This window comes from Ruditapes philippinarum, unplaced genomic scaffold (assembly GCF_026571515.1).
Source record: "Ruditapes philippinarum isolate M1 unplaced genomic scaffold, ASM2657151v2 ctg13694_1_1_1_1, whole genome shotgun sequence".
Lineage (NCBI taxonomy): Eukaryota > Metazoa > Mollusca > Bivalvia > Venerida > Veneridae > Ruditapes > Ruditapes philippinarum.
Window position 1 is genome coordinate 1,881 of NW_026861916.1, and position 20,626 is coordinate 22,506.

General features: G+C 33.7%; 1 protein-coding gene across 1 annotated transcript; it reads left to right on the top strand.

Moving 5' to 3' along the window:
• The first annotated feature begins 1,398 nt into the window (after positions 1 to 1,398).
• On the top strand, positions 1,399 to 16,320 carry LOC132717361 (cell division control protein 42 homolog). The gene is made up of 3 exons (XM_060700812.1): positions 1,399 to 3,252; positions 12,124 to 12,182; positions 15,244 to 16,320. Exons 1-3 carry the CDS (start codon positions 3,114 to 3,116, stop codon positions 15,634 to 15,636), a joined length of 591 nt encoding a protein of 196 aa, XP_060556795.1. The 5' UTR covers positions 1,399 to 3,113; the 3' UTR covers positions 15,637 to 16,320.
• Positions 16,321 to 20,626: the final 4,306 nt, after the last annotated feature.

Sequence of the window (20,626 nt, forward strand, 5' to 3'; positions counted from 1 at the left end):
AAAAAGCAACTCTCCTTGAACTACAGTCTGTTATTGGTTTGTTTACTTTTGCTTGTGCTGTTATTGTTCCAGGCAGGGCATTTTTACGTCGTATCATTGATCTAACTATTGGTTTAAAGAAATCTCACCATCATAGACAGTTATCAAAAGATGCTAGAACAGATTTTCTGGCATGGTCATCGTTCATGTTAAAATTTAATGGCAAGTCGATGTTTCTACCTGACCTTTGAGTCACTTCTGTGTCATTAAATCTTTTCACAGATTCTAGTAATGTCAGATTTGGAGGGTACCTGTCAAACAAATGGTTTTCAGCCAGTTGGCCTAATGATTGGTTGAAATATCACATAACTGTACAAGAACTATTTCATATTGTTTAAGCTTGAAAGGACCGTGTTAGTTTCACATTTACTGCTGTCTATAGCACATTGTTACAAATGGGGACTTGTACAGTTGTGTGCTAAAGAATAAGACTGTGGAACATTGGAGCTGCCTCCACTGCAGCGCAACAAGGTTTTTTCAGAAGAAAAGATTGAACTTACAGGCATATGGTCATCTTGTGCATTTAAAAATATATAAGAATTCCTATGTTACAAGTGTAATTAATGGCAAATGGATAGCAGTCCTCTAACCAATGCATAATAAGTTTTTACATGCATTAATTGTAAGCAGCATTCACAAGATTTGTAAAAACAATTTGTTAACTTTGTTGTCATAAGGACAAGGGCCTTTGACATATAACCATAGTCATTCTGCTTTGATTACATTTTCTTTCAAATTAATATGATCTCAATGTACAACTTTGCACAAATAATGCAAATAATTTGTAAACATGTGTTTTTCTAGCATTACAACAGTCACTAAATTAAGTTATGTCATGGGGACAGGGACCTCTGACAGTAAGGTGTTTTCAAACAATATATATTTGTTAAACCATTGTGCCAATTTGAAGTACCTGGAGTTTGCTTTTTAACACTTTTTCTTTTTAATCTTTAATATCTTTGCATCAGAATGCACATAATCCAGACACTCACTTGTACGTTTGTGCCAATAATATGTTATATGTTCATATTACGATATTAGAATTTGTATATCTCTTGTTATGTACATAATGTTCAATTTTAAATTCATGATTATTCCTTTGTGTTAAGGTAAATTAAAACTTCATGTCTTAGGTTAAGATGCCAGCATGGTTATATTTTAATTTGTATCAATTTAAGATCTACTTGGATATTACACATATGGTGATATCAGTATACAGCTTTACTCTAAAAGGGTAATCTAAATAAAGACAACATTTATTTCAGTCACAAGTTTACTTTATGTCATGGGGACAAGGGCCTCTGACATACAAGGTGCCTTCTAACACCTACAGTCAATTAAATCCATAGTGCCAATAAAAATGTTGTTTCTTATATTAGGTAGTTTAGTTATCATCTTGTGATGTACATATTTTTAATATTCTTGTTTATTTCATTAGCATTGTTTCAAACATTTAAAGAATAATTTTGTTTGTCCCCTTTTACATGACTAGTCAATTTCATTAAAGAAGTTTTGGTTGGGGAATTGTGTTTTACACAATTTGTGGCAATATTCTTAGAACCCAACCTTTGATAATTTTTCGGGATATGTGTGTATATAATTTTATATACATTTTTCAGAAATGTTTGCTTGCTTTGTATACAATTTTATGTTATATTATAACTTTCATATCAGCATTGTTTTATATGTTTATATGTCATTTATTATTAAATGGCCATTTCACAATTTTATGTTAGTTTGATAACTTTCATATCAACATTGTATTATATGTTTTTCCGTCATTTATTATTAAATGGCCATTTCAATTTCAAAGTGTAGTTGTTATTCTTGAAAATTATCAAACAGAGAAAACTTCTTCAGGCAAAGATACAACAAATTGAAATGTTGACATAAAACTTAATTTATTGCAAAATAAATGTTTTTATGGTCACTTACAAGCTTGATGGTGGGTTCCATTAGGTCTTTAGTCATAGGTCGAAATATATTGGGTTCGAAAAAGCCGTACTAGTAAGTACACTAAGGTTATCGTTATGAGTAAGTACAATGTGATAATTGATGCGGATTAAGTCCGCCATTTTAGAAGAAGAAATAATTCATAACAATTTTCAATAACCCACCATCCCACCCACATTCAGTATTCAATTTTTGACAAGCTTATAAACATCAAAAAGTTTTTGTGTTTGTTTATAATTTTATATACAAATGATTTTTCTTTTCACTTCAAGATATGTGTGTATATTAATTTCATACACAGTTTTAGGCCAGGCAATATTCTTAGAACCCAACCTTTGATAATTTTTCGGGATATGTGTGTATATAATTTTATATACATTTTTCAGAAATGTTTGCTTGCTTTGTATACAATTTTATGTTATATTATAACTTTCATATCAGCATTGTTTTATATGTTTATATGTCATTTATTATTAAATGGCCATTTCACAATTTTATGTTAGTTTGATAACTTTCATATCAACATTGTATTATATGTTTTTCCGTCATTTATTATTAAATGGCCATTTCAATTTCAAAGTGTAGTTGTTATTCTTGAAAATTATCAAACAGAGAAAACTTCTTCAGGCAAAGATACAACAAATTGAAATGTTGACATAAAAGATCTAACAATAATCTGTCGGTGGGATTTAGTCTTGTCTTTACTTCGTGTTATTGTAACGTTTAAACTGATATATCAAAATTCCTGAATCATTAAGGTATCTCTCCGCCGTCCTCGTTGAAGTGTTTGTACGTGAACAACGTCACATTGTGGGAGTAGTAAATGTGACTATAGTCTACATTACCATCTTATTGTACAGGTGTAATCATTTAATACATTCAATCTCATCGATAAAGATCGGAAATACATTTATTTATCTAGTCGCTAAATGTGGTGAAATTTCACTAATTATGATGTAGAAATACCTAAACAGTGAAAGTGTGAACGGTTTAAAGTTTTTACAATTTATTATAGATCAATTTAACTAATTTGGATTAAGTGTTTGTCGATTACGCGTTGAGACTATCTTCATTTAATTAGATACATATAGTTATATTTGGTGTCTGTATGTATTTTGACTATGGTGGTGTTACGGGGTGGTTTAATCAAATGTGTTGTTGTCGGCGACGACAATGTTGGAAAGACCAGTATGCTTATGTGTTACGCCACAAACAGATTCCCATCACAGCACGTGCCAACTGTCTTTGATAACTATGCAGGTAATAGTCGTACATTGTTTATTATTTCATGTTATTTAAATTCTTGACGTGCTAATCTATCTCAACTGGTTTTTATTTCTAATCGAAATATGTACTTCCGCTTTAAGTTACAAAATAAATGATTATTCACCGTGTAAAACTGGTCAGTGAAAGGAAATGTGTTTTTCTTATTCTAATAAGTTTGCAGGTAGCTTCATTTTCCCGCCATTTTTGAATTATTTGTATGTCAAATTGAACGATTTTATTTATCATAATGTTGAGGTTAACATTTCTGCAATAAGTCGGTGAACCTTTTTCAATTTCAACATGAACCGACGTGAATAGTTGAGATTTAGATAAGAAAATTGTAGGATTACATTTAAGTCAAATTAATTCTTCAAAAATGATAGACGGCTTGTCAAGTCATAAAGTAATTGTTTATTATCTAATTATCATTTTACATAAATATGTGATACAAAATATGATTGTTGACAAATATTTCACCATGATGGATGGCTTTTGTTGGAAGTTATCAAAATATCAAAAAATGAAAATGCATAAATTTAAATAAAAATGAGAGCTAAATACAATAATGACTGACCTGAGCACCTGGCAATAAGATAGTTGAAAATGTCACATTGTTTACAAAAAATATTTAATAAATGGCTTTAATAACGCTATACATGTATAAGCTAACGTTTAGTAATATGTACGTGCGTACGTGTTAGTGTTTTCTTAACAGAGCTCTGTTGCAAAAACAACAACAACAACATCCCCGCTAAAAAAGCAAAGCAAAAAACAAAAACAAACTGAGTCATGGAAGGATTGCTTATAAAATGTATGCTAAACATCTCAAGACAAAAGTATAATGTGAACAAAATATTTGTTATTCCTCTTTTTCTCCATCTGATAGGAAAAATCATTGATTATATAAATTGTTTATTTGTTTTGAAGAGACTGTAACAATAACATTCTATATTAAGATCATAATATAAACAACAGCACGATACTGACCTAAATACATGTAAAAGTATGTTTATAAATTGTCACCGCAAGCATTATAAATGACATTATACCTATTAAATCGGCGTACAAATATGGGCGTTAAGATGTCGTCGCATTTTACAACGGAATTTCTTTGTTCCGTGTAACATTTATTTGTGAAAATTAAGTAAATTGAAAAAAATGCAACAATATTCTAAACAAAATTAAATGACATGTATATTTTTTTTTTGTTTGAAAATGCGTAAAGTAGCAACATTGTATTTATGATTTATGTAGATTTTGTAAAATTGTTAAGATTAAATGAATAATTATTGCGACACCTTTAAATAGCTCAAGACAATTGTAAAATTACTAGACTATCAAATTTTCGGTACGACACCAAACAAGTTATTTTAGTGAAACATTTGTTACTATATAAAGTAGCAAAATTGACCATGATTTTAACGGAGTATTACTGTTACATGACCGATAAAAGAAATACTCAGGCAAAATAATGACAAACATAATATTAAAGTTATTATGTACTCAAATCAGCTAAAATGAAATTTTTAAAGTCCCAGGATGAATTTCTGTATAAATTATATATATTTTGGGTTTAAAACACTGCAGATATTTTGAACGAAATTTAGAGGCCGACAGTCACCGAGTATGTGACTTGAACAAACCCTGAAAGTTTCAATTACAGACATTGTGAATATTGTATGATTGAAACAAATCTAAATCATTCATGTGACATATTCTTTAACGTTTCAAGAGTTCACTGTGACAATAATTGTGAAATCTTAACGCTCAAACATGACCCACGTACGTGGGTCATGTTTGGAAACAACCATTTTATTCTTTATAAGGAGAAAACTTTTGTTCCTGTGACAGCCTAGTATATTCAATTTGAGGATATTTACAGAATAATGAATGAACAATTCAAAACGAGAAATGAAAATTTTGCCTGTGTAGGCCAGCTGAATATTAGCACGTGCAAAACATCAACTTTGACGTCATCGTCTGGCAGATTCAAACTTTATAAACACACGATATTACTTAAACGCAAAAGAAAACAGTTTTATTTATTCTTCAATAAAAAGAAGCAACATTATGTCTGAATTTCAGAAGGGCTCCGATAAAGATATATTAACAACAGAAATATTAAAGTAATTGAAAATACCATTTAAACTATCAACATGTGTATTAAAGAGATAATTACATGTCAGAAACGGGTCAGTGTAACAGTAAATTTTGACCCAGTTGAAAAATGACCCAAGCGTCATTTTTCAACAGATTATTGATCAATTTTTAACATTGAAAATTGACCCCTACCTCTTAATAATATGACCAAACACATATTAAAAATTGACCCCTATTGAAAAAATTATCAGCTCTAGATAGGCAATATTGCGACGCTGAAAACTAATTCCTATAATATTGCGCAGTATGCCTATGGTCATACTAGAGATAAAATATGAAATTCTTTGTTGTTTTATAAACATTCACGTGCGCCACTTTCTATTAACATTTTTAATACTATTTGTCACGCAGTATAATTATACTGTTACATAAATAGAGATACTAGTATATCATATTACTTTATATGCTTTTCTATTGTCGTATGCTAAAATTAAATTTGATGTCTTCTCCTGCCACCACTAGCGGATTTAAGGTGTGTGTGTGTGTGGGGGGGGGGGGGGGTTGATGCACCGAGGGCGCGTCCCTACCGTACATTAACCTATAACAAATCTACTAGGACAGTGAACTTTTTGCCTTGCACAGATTTCGCACGCGCGCGAAAATGCATTGTAAAAAGGTCATTAAAGGTGGATATAGAAAATCAAATTTTATCTGTCCAAAACATATAACATGATGTCGTCCATTATTGTGATAGTATAGTTCAAAATAATTTAATAATATTGTATATAATTAATTAATAGATATTGAGCGGTGATTCAAGTGAATCATCCACGGACATACGACAGTCATTTTTATATATGTAGTATGTTTGTATCAAAGCAAAAGGTGAATAGTTCATTTGAGGTGACATAAAAGGTGATCTAATTTCATTGCTATTTTATATAAGATACCTTATCCTATTTGTCTTGACTTGTTATTTTTGTAACTCATTTCTATGGAAGCATAAACCTGCCCTTTTAACTTGTGTCTTATGACTTGCGACTTATGACTTGTGACTTTTGACTTCTGATTTGTGACTTACCTGTTTGACATAAATCGGCGCGTTTTCGAATGAAATATGGCAGACGAAAACGCTTAATATTCTAGAACAATTTTCCCATTTAATTGAGGCGTTTTATAACACAGTCTCTTCTATAATAGTATTTTATCATCTGGATAAGCTGCAATTTAAAGGCTGCTGAGCATCTCGTATTGTCGACAGTTGTCCTAACTTATTCAAAATGTAAGTGTTATACAAACCTCTCTCACGTGTTGATTCTCTTAAAATTTATTGTTTTAATGACGGTTGTGGAAGCTGTTCATATCCTGTAAGTTAAGATAGTATCTGATACATTCGAGGGTTGATGGATTTTTTAATTTTCAAATATATATTCACATTAATCAATTTGCTAGCTAGCGAATAGTGTCGCTCAGGGTAGCAGGCTGACTGAGTGGTTCACACAATTGACTTATGATAGGAGGATTTGCTGGCAGTCTAGGTTTAAATCCTGCTAGGTTTGTGCTAGCTGGTGCTTCACTGGGCAAACAAACTAAACAACCATTGCTGACGTTCCTATAAGAGATTCTAGAGAGTGTCTGTAAGCTCCAACCTTTCTGCAATATCATACTTAAATAAATTATGTTATGTATTATCCAAAGCAAACCCTTGACATGCGAAGATTGAAACAAACAAAAAAAAAATGAATAATTCATGTTAGATTTTTCTTTATACTATGCTAGAACATATAGTACCAGATATATTGTTGTTATTTGCACTTATCATCCTGACTGTTAACACTATTTTTTATATACTTTACAGATACTGACAGATACTGATATAGATGAACAGAAATAAAAATGAAGATTAGGCTCATACTATTAATGATTTTGGCACTTTTTTATGTGGTGATGTGTGTTGTACCAACCTATTTGCCAAAGCAAACTTTGAATCAGAGGTCCGAACTTATTATTGAATATTTCAAACTTGGTTTCAAATACACCGAGATTCTAGGATTTTTATTAAATAGACATAAAATTTTGTTGTCAATGCGGCAATTATATAGATTCCTAAAGAAGTTTAACCTAAAACGTCGGGATTACAACCCCACAGTTATTAATACCATTCACAAAGGGCAGAATACTTGTGGACAAACTATGGGTGATAGGTTTTTGTGGCAACGGCTTCAAATTAATCATAATGTGAAGACAACTCATCAGGAAGTTATGGAGGTAATGAAGCTTTTAGATCCTGAGGGCACTCATCTGATCTGAGAAGAACCTATCGTCTCAAAAGGCGTGTTTATTGTGCGAAAGGTCCCAACTGTATTTGGCATTAAGATGGTTATTGCAAGTTAAAACCCTTTGGATTTTGTATCCATGGTATTATTGATAGATTAAGTAAAAGACTGATCTGGCTAGAGGTATCGGATCCATACCTCATTCCAAATTATTTTTTTAAATTCCCTGAAGTCAATTGAAAAGGCACTTCGTATCATACGTTGTGATGCTAGAACAGAAAACTCTGATGTATACCTTTTACAACAGTTCTTTCGGTACAATGCAATTGACGCTTTTGCAAAACACAGAAGTGTTATAATTGGTAAAAGTACTTCCAATCAGCGAGTTGAACGTTGGTTAGGCTCTTTACGACAAGAAGATTTACAGTGGTGGCTCAGCTTTTTTAAAGACTTGCGTGATTCTTGACGATATGATAAACTCGACCCAGTCCACTCTGTTAATCTGAAATTTTGCTTCATGGATCTAATTCAAACACACCTTGATCGAATTGCTCAAAACTGGAATACTCACGCTATTAGACCCCAAAAGAATAACGAGCTCAATATGGAAAACCTGACGTAATGTTCTATTTACCCGAACTATTTGATAGTCAAGATTTCGGTACAAATGTTGATATACAAGACGTAATTTGTTGTCAACGGATGTATTCAATTCCGAAGAACAGAAATAAAGACTTTAAAGAATTGGCTAAACTCTTGAAACCGGATTTACAAATGGCACATGACGCTGAAACGGCATTGCAATTGTTTTTCGAGCTCAATAAATTGGTATGGTTAGCAGACAACCTGCGACTAAAACGACAATGCAACACGACTACACAGCTGTAAATATATAAATAGCTACTACAAATGTATGTAATTATGTCTCCACAACACAGTCAAACTGGGTTGAAATAGTTCGTCACCGCTTTGTTCTTTCTACATGGATGGAGGATTTTGAAATAATTTAGCACAAATGTTCACCATCATAAGCTTTGTCCCAGTATAAGACACATTTCCGCACTGAAGGTCAAAGTCACACTTAGAGGTTAAACGTCCACTTCTATATGAATGAGTGGGTTTTGAAATAACTTGGCACAAATGTCCACCATCACGAGACGAGGTGTCGCTATATACAGCCGCAACCCTGAGTTGAAGGTCAAGGTCACTTGGACAGATTATAACTAATCTGTTATAACTTCTTTATTATTTAAGCCAAAGCCTTGATGTCTTAACAAATTTCATTTGGACAAAAGCAGCCTTCTTTTGAAATGTCAACATTTGGTGTTGACCCATACTTGACATTGACCTTTATCATTAAAGGTTAGAGATGTGTCTGCATACCGGGTACATCTTCTTACGATGGTGAACGTTTGTGCCAAATTATTTCAAAATCCCTTTATCTAATGTACATAGATGATACTACTGAACCTATTCCGGTAACTACCGCTATATCGCACTAAGTGGTGCCGCAGGTACTTGCACCGAGCGGTCTGCCATCCAGTGGAGAAACCGGTACTCCTACAAGGCTAGGAAGATAAACAGAGACAGCCTTTTTCTGTGGAACATTAATATACTATCCTCATTGATAATCGACAGTGATTTCTTTTCTTTTTCGATCAATTATGATATCATTCTTATGTTGATATATACAACTTTTGTTAATGTCCGCACCTCAAATTCAATAAAATGGCTAAACGTCATAGTAGTAGCGTACTTATATATACACTTGTACATGTATTCGCAATAAATATTTCAATCATGACAATAATGAGCTTGGTGTTTTGGATTAATCACAAGAAACTCAAAACTGGAACAGTCAATGACATTTGTGTTTTGCATATAAAAATACGAGAATTGCAGATATGGCTTATTCCGAGGGATCACTTTGTTTCGAGATTTTTATTACCATGGCGCGCCCACGTATGCTGTTGTAAAATTGTTGATGTAATCTATTAAAAAATATATACATGTAATTGGAAATTCATCAATCAATGTGTCCGACCAAATTTGACAGACAAGTCCCAATCCAAACAACATACATAATTTCTAGTTTATCTTACAACATGACGATGACTTTAGGTCAACTGACAAGTTTAATTATAAATGTATGTCTAGAACAAAGTTCGCCCGTGCCTGCTCCTGTTTCATTTACAAAAGTACAAAGTATCCGAGTGTCTTTAAATTGTTTTCAAACAGATAACATCAACAATATTAAAACAGCAGATGATGATGCGACATGGTAAGTAATGCCTGCCACACATATTTTAAAGTAACAAAGTCAATGGTGAGTGTCACAGTACCGAACCAAAGTGTGTATATATATATTAGAAAGTTTGAATGCTTAAGATCAAAGCACTTAGATTATATGACCATTTAAAGTCTTTGCACTTGTTGGTCATGGTTACCACAATGTGACCTTTTGACCATTAACAGAATAATGGATGTGGTATGTAGAACTCATGAAGGTGCATTTACATATAAAGTTTGAAGGTCCAAGGTCAATGGGTCAATGTCACACTTAGAGGTCAAAGGTCACATTGTGGTGTAACGTTTCGTGTCTCGAATATAAGTCATTCACTGATGATTGGATTTTCATATAACCTGGCAAAAATGTTCACTTCTACCAGATGTATTGACATCACACAGATTCCTTCGCTTCAAGGTCAATGTCACACTTAGAGGTCAAAGGTCACATTTTTGTAAAACATTTTGTTTAAGGAGTAAATGATGATGGGATGTTCAAAAAACCTAGCCAAATTTCCAATATATATAGAAATTGTGCTGCACGCCCAGGTCCCTCTTTCTATGGCAAAGGTCTCAGATGCCAATTCATGAATTGTCAAATTGTGGTGCATTTTGTGTCATGTTGGCACGTTGGCACGGCATCATTGGCAGTAGTATGTCTCACATTGGCATGCAACTTCCTCAATGAGGTACATGCAAAGGTGTTTTTGGTTGCAAAGAAAAAGACCTCAAAGATTTCACTTTTATTTCTGAAACTTATTGTTTCATTTTTTTAAACTATAGAGGGAACACATAAACAAAGCAAGAAATGTTCGAAAATTATTGCCACATGACCATTTTCTGGAAAACCAATAAAGATATTATAAAGATTTGTTTTGCACATTAAAGAAAGTTCTTTCAGTTGAAGACTACGTATTTTTTCTTTCTTAAATCTTGCAGATAACCATCTGTTTTTTTGCCCAGTATATAAACCATACCTTCTACTGATATGAATTGCTGATATGCATCGTGCATTGATTTACGCAACATTATATGGTTGTAAAGCACGAAGATAAATGACTAGCAAATGCAATAAAACAACTTTTTATAACATCTCATTCTCTAATAGTTTTCCAGAAAAAAGTCGAGTTACAACACTTTTCGAACTACCCTCGTTTTATTGGCCCTTACAACGACCCATACAACTACACCTCCCTTCTTTCCAAAATAAGGACATATACCATTGTCTCTCCTCTTTACTAAGATTTTGCTGATATTTACTTTATTTCACTATCAACATAAAATCCAAAAAGTTGTTCAATTATTATTAAACTACATACGATGACCAAACAATGACAAACAAGAACGATAACAAATTGAATTACGGTGCATAGCATAAGCTTATGTTACTACATGTAAAATAAGTGTTGTTTTAAATAAGTTGTATGCAGTGTGTACGTTTGAAGAAAAACTACACACCCAAATCTTAATTACATGAATATCTATAACTTGGAATGCACATTGTGAAGAAATTTAGTAGTTTACATAAATCTGAATCTGTTTAGCACTCTCATAGGTACTTTTTAGGATAGATGATCAGACGCACTGTCACAACATTTAAATTAAACAAACGCAATCTATAACAAATCGAGAAAAGTACTTAAAACGTAGATTATATTAAAATTAACTGATACAATTCAATGAACAAAAATATTCTATGTAAAAACTCGTTGTCTGCCATATTTCATTCAAAATACGCCGAATTATCATGTTCAACAGACAAGTCAAAAGTCACAAGTCAAAAGTCATAAGTCACAAGTCACAAGTCAAAAGTCATAAGACACAAGTAAAAATGGCAGGTTTATGCTTCCATACATTTCGGTTTAAGTGTAAGCTATATATTTGTATATATAAATGACATTGTATATAGTCAATATATATGTAAAGACGATATAGTATGTATAAGCCTAAGGCAATCAAAATCACGCATAATTTGTTTCTTTATTATTCCACAATATAAAACAAAATGATATATTAATAATGTTTTCATAAGAGAGAAAAAGAGCGGGAATCAAATTATATAAATATTTAAGTGATCCAGGACTACTTGTCAATAGCATTTCCCAAGAACTTCTACACTAAAATAACACACTATTTAATAAATTGAGATATGTTGTACAGTATTAAGATTGATTCTATGATCATAAAAATTATTATGTTTCAGGTTCTGTTATTTTATCCGACAAACAGTACACTTTACAGATGATAGACACAACCGAACAGGTACCTGTTTTTTTTCTTCCGGTGCTTAAACACTTTTTGGTCATATCCCGAACGTCGGTGCATTTTACCGGTTTTCGTGGATAACTAACCAGTAATTACCATTTTCTCCGCAAGTAACTGACCATTATTCCTCCGTGGTGTCTAAATCAGTAGTAAGAGACAAATAACTGTAAGACCCAATGTACGAGAATATTTCTCTCCTCGTCCGAGGATCGCACCATTGACTCCTGTATAGAAATATATCTTAGTACTGATCGTTGTCAATCTATATAAACATAAAAGAAATAAATTTAGTGAAATAAGAATATGAAATAAGAATTAATGAAATTCGTTTGTAAGATTTTTTTTATTTTAGAGATATTAATTTGTTGTTACCGAGATATATCCTAGCCTTAACCCCAGACCGGGAAAACTTTTTTGTTTGTATTATGAATCATAATGGGAAGTAGATAAATACCACAACCGGAAATGGTCGGATATTGTTGAATAGTTAACACATGTAATTTAATATCTTGTTTGAAGTCATTATATACGAACCAAATGTATATTTATATCTGGGTTAACAGATTCTGATATAATAGTTATAAATATATATGAAATTAGATCAGGGTGACATATAAACTACTTACTCTCAGATTTGATGTACACGTATCTTATACATTGTATTTGGATAAAATACCGTTGGGAGATTTTATAATTGACAACTTAGTAAACAGCGGTGATATACTACATCTTTATTTTTTTAATACCACACAATACAACAGCATAAATGTACATATATACATAAAGTATGCACATTGATTAAGCTATCGGTCATTAAGATAAATGTACATAAAGACATATAGTGTGCACATTGATTTCGTACATGAATACATATAGTGTGCACATTCAATTAATACATAAAGACATATAGTGTGCACATTGATTTCGTTCATGAATACATATAGTGTGCACATTGATTTAGAACATAAATACATATAGTGTGCACATTGATTTCGTTCATGAATACATATAATATGCACATTACTTTAGTTATTGATTATTAAGAAAAACGTACATGAATACATATAGTGTGCACATTGATTTCGTACATGAATACATATAGTGTGCACATTCAATTAATACATAAAGACATATAGTGTGCACATTGATTTCGTACATGAATACATATAATATGCACATTACTTTAGTTATTGATTATTAAGAAAAACGTACATGAATACATATAGTGTGCACATTGATTTCGTTCATGAATACATATAGTGTGCACATTGATTTCGTACATGAATACATATAGTGTGCACATTGATTTCGTACATGAATACATATAGTGTGCACATTGATTTCGTTCATGAATACATATAGTGTGCACATTGATTTCGTTCATGAATACATATAGTGTGCACATTGATTTCGTTCATGAATACATATAGTGTGCACATTGATTTCGTTCATGAATACATATAGTGTGCACATTGATTTCGTTCATGAATACATAAAGTATGCACATTGATTTCGTACATGAATACATATAGTGTGCACATTGATTTCGTACATGAATACATATAGTGTGCACATTGATTTCGTTCATGAATACATATAGTGTGCACATTGATTTCGTTCATGAATACATATAGTGTGCACATTGATTTCGTTCATGAATACATATAGTGTGCACATTGATTTCGTTCATGAATACATATAGTGTGCACATTGATTTCGTTCATGAATACATAAAGTATGCACATTGATTTCGTACATGAATACATATAGTGTGCACATTGATTTCGTACATGAATACATATAGTGTGCACATTGATTTCGTTCATGAATACATATAGTGTGCACATTGATTTCGTTCATGAATACATATAGTGTGCACATTGAATTAATACATAAATACATATAGTGTGCACATTGATTTCGTACATGAATACATATAGTGTGCACATTGATTTCGTACATGAATACATATAGTGTGCACATTGATTTCGTTCATGAATACATATAGTGTGCACATTGATTTCGTACATGAATACATATAGTGTGCACATTGATTTTGTACATGAATACATATAGTGTGCGCATTGATTTCGTACATGAATACATATAGTGTGCACATTGATTCAACAATTAATACATATAATATACACATTGATTTAGATATTGATTATTAAGAAAAATGTACATGAATACATATAGTGTGCACATTGATTTCGTTCATGAATACATATAGTGTGCACATTGATTTAATACATTAATACATATAATATGCACATTGCTTTAGATATTGATTATTAAGAAAAATGTACATGAATACATATAGTGTGCACATTGATTTCGTTCATGAATACATATAGTGTGCACATTGATTTCGTACATGAATACATATAGTGTGCACATTGATTTCGTTCATGAATACATATAGTGTGCACATTGATTTCGTTCATGAATACATATAGTGTGCACATTGATTTCGTACATGAATACATATAGTGTGCACATTGAATTAATACATGAATACATATAGTGTGCACATTGATTTCGTACATGAATACATATAGTGTGCACATTGAATTAATACATGAATACATATAGTGTGCACATTGATTTCGTACATGAATACATATAGTGTGCACATTGATTTAATACATTAATACATATAATGTGCACATTGCTTTAGATATTGATTATTAAGAAAAATGTACATGAATACATATAGTGTGCACATTGATTTCGTTCATGAATACATATAGTGTGCACATTGATTTCGTACATGAATACATATAGTGTGCACATTGATTTCGTACATGAATACATATAGTGTGCACATTGATTTCGTTCATGAATAAATAAAGTGTGCACATTGATTTAGAACATAAATACATATAGTGTGCATATACAACATGTATAAAATCGCTGATAATATGTTATCTAATTAATGCAGTAAACATTTCATTTTAAAATGGCATACCAAACTTATCTATATTAATCAAATATTTATATATGAACTTATAAAATATCATTTTCCAGTGATTGTAACGATATAAATTTCTTACAGGGTGACAGCGAGGAGGCCAGACGACATAGTTACTTTGGTGCTGATGTTTTTATTGTTTGTTTTTCTGTTGTGAAACCAGAAACTTTCACAAATGCTAAGTGCCGATGGATTCCAGAAGTTCGGAATTTGATGGGAGAAACACCAATCATATTGGTAGGAACTCAAACAGATTTGAGAGACGATGAAACTATTGTGAACAAACTAAAAGCACAAGGGAATAAGCCAGTTAGTGAGCGCGATGCAATCAATGTTTGCCGGCGTGTCGGGGTGGCTTGTTACTTGGAAAGCTCACCTTTGATGAAGAAAAAAATGAAACGTGTGGTGAATGACGCGTTTGTTTCGGTGTTTAGTTTTAAAGATAACCAGCACAATCATGGATGTATAATAATTTAATATTTTATTTGTGAATAAATCTTCCCTCATATTGAGGCACCAAATCGACAATGTTAATCACCAGTAAATTATTTTACTGTACGCAGTCTTGTGCCACCAATAACTTCAGCGGATTGCTATAACAAAATAACTGTATTGTAAGTTTGTAACTGATGAAATTTTCTCATATTTGAGATAGTACAGAAAACGAATATTTCACAGGTCAAACCTGATAAAATGAATCCCTGTTGTGAAACGAAATCCTTCAAAAGACGAACAATTTACAGGGTGATCTGTCATCTTGGTATTATAGTACATGTTGTACTGATTAATAGAATCACACCCTGTGGCTTTCTCCCAGCACCCTGATAGTTCTAACTGACTTAATCATAAAACAATATGAGTAAAATTCTGAGCTCTATGCATTTCCGAATGATAATGGTCATACATCTTAAAACATAACATAATAATATTCTTTATAAAAAGGGAAATAGAAAATAAAGTTAATAACAATATGTTTATAACAATCGAAAAATGCCATTTTAACTTCAGTCTTTGTTATCGTGTATTGTTTGTGTAATAATGCAAACACTTCATTTAAATACATTTGTTAAAATCAGTGTATATTATACATGTACTGTATATGCTCTATCGATCCTTGTAAATAGAGATGTTATAAGTTATTAAATATGATATATAATGCGTTGTTCATGTTGGTTTTCAGTATACTAGTATTCATAATGTGATGTAAAGATTTTTCCCACTGATTATTTGTCAATTGTTTTGAAACTGGATTTATATCGATTCTAAAAATATCTTTAGGAATTATACAATTTAAATCATACATCTTAAATTATACAATTAATTAATAATACATGACGTGATTGAACAGGCTGCAATGTGCAGTAGTAGACCGCAATGTGTGGTAATGGTAGTAGGCCGTAATGTGTGATAGTAGCCCTCAATGTGTGGTAGTAGGCGGCAATGTGTGATATGAGGCCGCAATGTGTGGTAGTAGGCGGAAATGTGTGGTAGTTGCCCTCAATTTGTGGTAGTAGGCGGCAATGTGTGATATGAGGCCGCAATGTGTGGTAGTAGCCCTCAATGTGTGGTAGTAGGCGGCAATGTGTGATATGAGGCCGCAATGTGTGGTAGTAGGCGACAATGTCTGGTAGTTGCCCTCAATTTGTGGAAGTAGGCGGCAATGTGTGATATGAGGCCGCAATGTGTGGTAGTATGCGGAAATGTGTGGTAGTTTCCCTCAATGTGTGGTAGTAGGCGGCAATGTGTGGTAGTAGGCGGAAATGTGTGGTAGTTGCCATCAATTTGTAGTAGTAGGCGGCAATGTGTGATATGAGGCTGCAATGTGTGGTAGTAGCCCTCAATGTGTGGTAGTAGGCTGCAATGTGTGATAGTAGCCCTCAATGTGTGGTAGTAGGCGGCAATGTGTGATATGAGGCCGCAATGTGTGGTAGTAGGCGGAAATGTGTGGTAGTTGCCCTCAATTTGTGGTAGTAGGCGGCAATGTGTGATATGAGGCCGCAATGTGTGGTAGTAGCCCTCAATGTGTGGTAGTAGGCGGCAATGTGTGATATGAGGCTGCAATGTGTGGCGGCAATGTGTGGTGTTAGGCGACAATGTCTGGTAGTAGCCCTCAAAATGTGGAAGTAGGCGGCAATGTGTGATATGAGGCCGCAATGTGTGGTAGTAGGCGGCAATGTGTGGTAGTAGCCCTCAATTTGTGGTAGTAGGCGGCAATGTGTGATATGAGGCGGCAATATGTGGTAGTAGGCGGAAATGTGTGGTAGAAGGTCGCGATGTGTCATAGTAGGCGGCAATGTGTGGTAGTAGTTTAAACATAGTTTATTTCAAACAATGATACACCATGTTGTTAATACATTTACAATAAGTAGTAAGGATTAGAGCCGAAAGCTATAAAGCTTATAAAGGTCGTCTCCCATATATATTTGTACTATGCAGTTAAATTATGACATATTAACATATTTTAACATATTTGGAACGAAAAAAATCGAAGATTAAGCAAGTGAAACTAACTATTGTTCAAACGATATTGTTTTAAGAATATCAATAATTAAATAGAATTACAAAGAAGGTAAAGAAGATTCATTCGGATAGATCAAGTTTGCAACTGATTATGTGAAACTAAATTCATGGAAATCGGTAACTTTCTCGTATATACATGAACTGCTTGAACTATTTTAGAATTAATATCATGGCTCCGTTTAGTAAGGTATGAAGTGTTATAGTACAGAGGTTAGAAACAGCATTAAATAGTCTGAGTCTGATATAATTATAGAAGTGACGCTCAAAGAAGAAGTGGTGGTTACTTTCATGGAGTCCACATTGACAATTTGGTGAGGGGGACATATTTTTTCTGAATAACTGATGGATAAGAGAGCTACATTTTGTTTGGAGCCGTGTGTGCATGACTTGCCATTTTCTTTCACCTATGTAATAATATTTAGAGCATTTTTTACATTACCTTTAAGTTGCGTTTTATAAGGAGGACAAATACATTGAGTTTTGTACTTCTCTTCAGAGTATGACAGAAGGCCGTTATGTATGGTAGTAGGCCGCAATGTGTGGTAGTAGGCCGCTATGTGTGGTAATAGGCCGCTATGTATGAAAGTAGGCTGAAATGTGTGATAGCGGTAGAAGGCCGCAATGTGTGATAGTAGGCCGCAATGTATGATAGAAAGCCGCAATGTGTGGTAGTAGGCCGCTTTGTGTGGTTGAAGTATGTAGTGACAGGTTGAAGTATGTAGTGCGAGGTGGAAGTATGTAGTGGCAGTCGGAAGTATGTAGTGGCAGTCGGAAGTATGTAGTGGTAGGTTGAAGTATGTAGTGGTAGGTTGAAGTATGTAGTGGTAGGTTGAAGTATGTAGTGGTAGGTTGAAGTTTGTAGTGGCAGGTGGAAGTATGTAGTAGTAGGTTGAAGTTTGTAGTGACAGTTTGAAGTATGTAGTGGCAGTCGAAGTATGTAGTGGTAGGTTGAAGTTTGTAGTGGCAGTTTGAAGTATGTAGTGTGGCAGGTGAAGTATGTAGTGGTAGTTGAAGTTTGTAGTGGTAGGTTAAGTTTGTAGTGGTAGGTTGAAGTTTGTAGTGGTAGGTTGAAGTTTGTAGTGGTAGGTTTGAAGTTTGTAGTGGTAGGTTGAAGTTTGTAGTGACTGTTTGAAGTATGTAGTGGCAGGTGGAAGTATGTAGTAGTAGGTTGAAGTTTGTAGTGACAGTTTGAAGTATGTAGTGGCAGTTTGAAGTATGTAGTGGCACGTGGAAGTATGTAGTGGTAGGTTGAAGTATGTAGTGGTAGGTTGAAGTTTGTAGTGGCAGGTGGAAGTATGTAGTGGTAGGTTGAAGTTTTGTAGTGGTAGGTTGAAGTTTGTAGTGGTAGGTTTGAAGTTTGTAGTGACTGTTTGAAGTATGTAGTGGCAGGTGGAAGTATGTAGTAGTAGGTTGAAGTTTGTAGTGAACAGTTTGATAGTATGTAGTGGCAGTCGGAAGTATGTAGTGGTAGGTTGAAGTTTGTAGTGGCAGGTGGAAGTATGTAGTAGTAGGTTGAAGTTTGTAGTGGCGGTTTGAAGTATGTAGTGGCAGTCGAAGTATGTAGTGGTAGGTTGAAGTTTGTAGTGGCAGGTGGAAGTATGTAGTAGTAGGTTGAAGTTTGTAGTGACAGTTTGAAGTATGTAGTGGCAGTCGGAAGTATGTAGTGGTAGGTTGAAGTTTGTAGTGACTGTTTGAAGTATGTAGTGGTAGGTTGAAGTTTGTAGTGACAGTTTGAAGTATGTAGTGGCAGGTGGAAGTATGTAGTAGTAGGTTGAAGTTTGTAGTGACAGTTTGAAGTATGTAGTGGCAGTCGGAAGTATGTAGTGACAGGTTGAAGTTTGTAGTGGCAGTTTGAAGTATGTAGTGGTAGGTTGAAGTTTGTAGTGACAGTTTGAAGTATGTAGTGGTAGGTTGAAGTTTGTAGTGACAGTTTGAAGTATGTAGTGGCAGTTTGAAGTATGTAGTGGCACGTGGAAGTATGTAGTGGTAGGTTGAGGTATGTAGTGGTAGGCTGAAGTTTGTAGTGGCAGGTGGAAGTATGTAGTGCAGTTTGAAGTATGTAGTGGCAGTCGGAAGTATGTAGTGGTAGGTTGAAGTTTGTAGTGCAAGGTGGAAGTATGTAGTGGTAGGTTGAAGTTTGTAGTGACGATGTTTAAAGTATGTATAGTAGGTTGAAGTTTGTAGTGACTGTTGAAAGTATGTAGTGGCAGACGGAAGTATGTAGTTGGCAGTTTGAAGTATGTAGTGGCAGTCGAAGTATGTAGTGGTAGTTGAAGTTTGTAGTGGCAGGTGGAAAGTATGTAGTGGTAGGGTTGAAGTTTGTAGTGACAGTTTGAAGTATGTAGTGCAGTCGGAAGTATGTAGTGGTAGGTTGAAGTTTGTAGTGACAGTTTGAAGTATGTAGTGGCAGTTTTGAAGTATGTAGTGGCACGTGGAAGTATGTAGTGGTAGGTTGAAGTATGTAGTGGTAGGTTGAAGTTTTGTAGTGGCAGGTGGAAGTATGTAGTGGTAGGTTGAAGTTTGTAGTGGTAGGTTGAAGTTTGTAGTGGTAGGTTGAAGTTTGTAGTGACTGTTTTGAAGTATGTAGTGGCAGGTGGAAGTATGTAGTAGTAGGTTGAAGTTTGTAGTGACAGTTTGAAGTATGTAGTGGCAGTCGGAAGTAATGTAGTGGTAGGTTGAAGTTTGTAGTGGCAGGTGGAAGTATGTAGTAGTAGGTTGAAGTTTGGTAGTGGGCTAGTTTAAAGTATGTAGTGGCAGTAACGGAAGTATGTAGTGGTAGGTTGAAGTTTGTAGTGGCAGGTGGAAGTATGTAGTAGTAGGTTGAAGTTTGTAGTGACAGTTTGAAGTATGTAGTGGCAGTCGGAAGTATGTAGTGACAGTTTGAAGTATGTAGTGTGGCTGTTGGAATAAGTATGTAGTAGTAGGTTGAAGTTTGTAGTGACTGTTT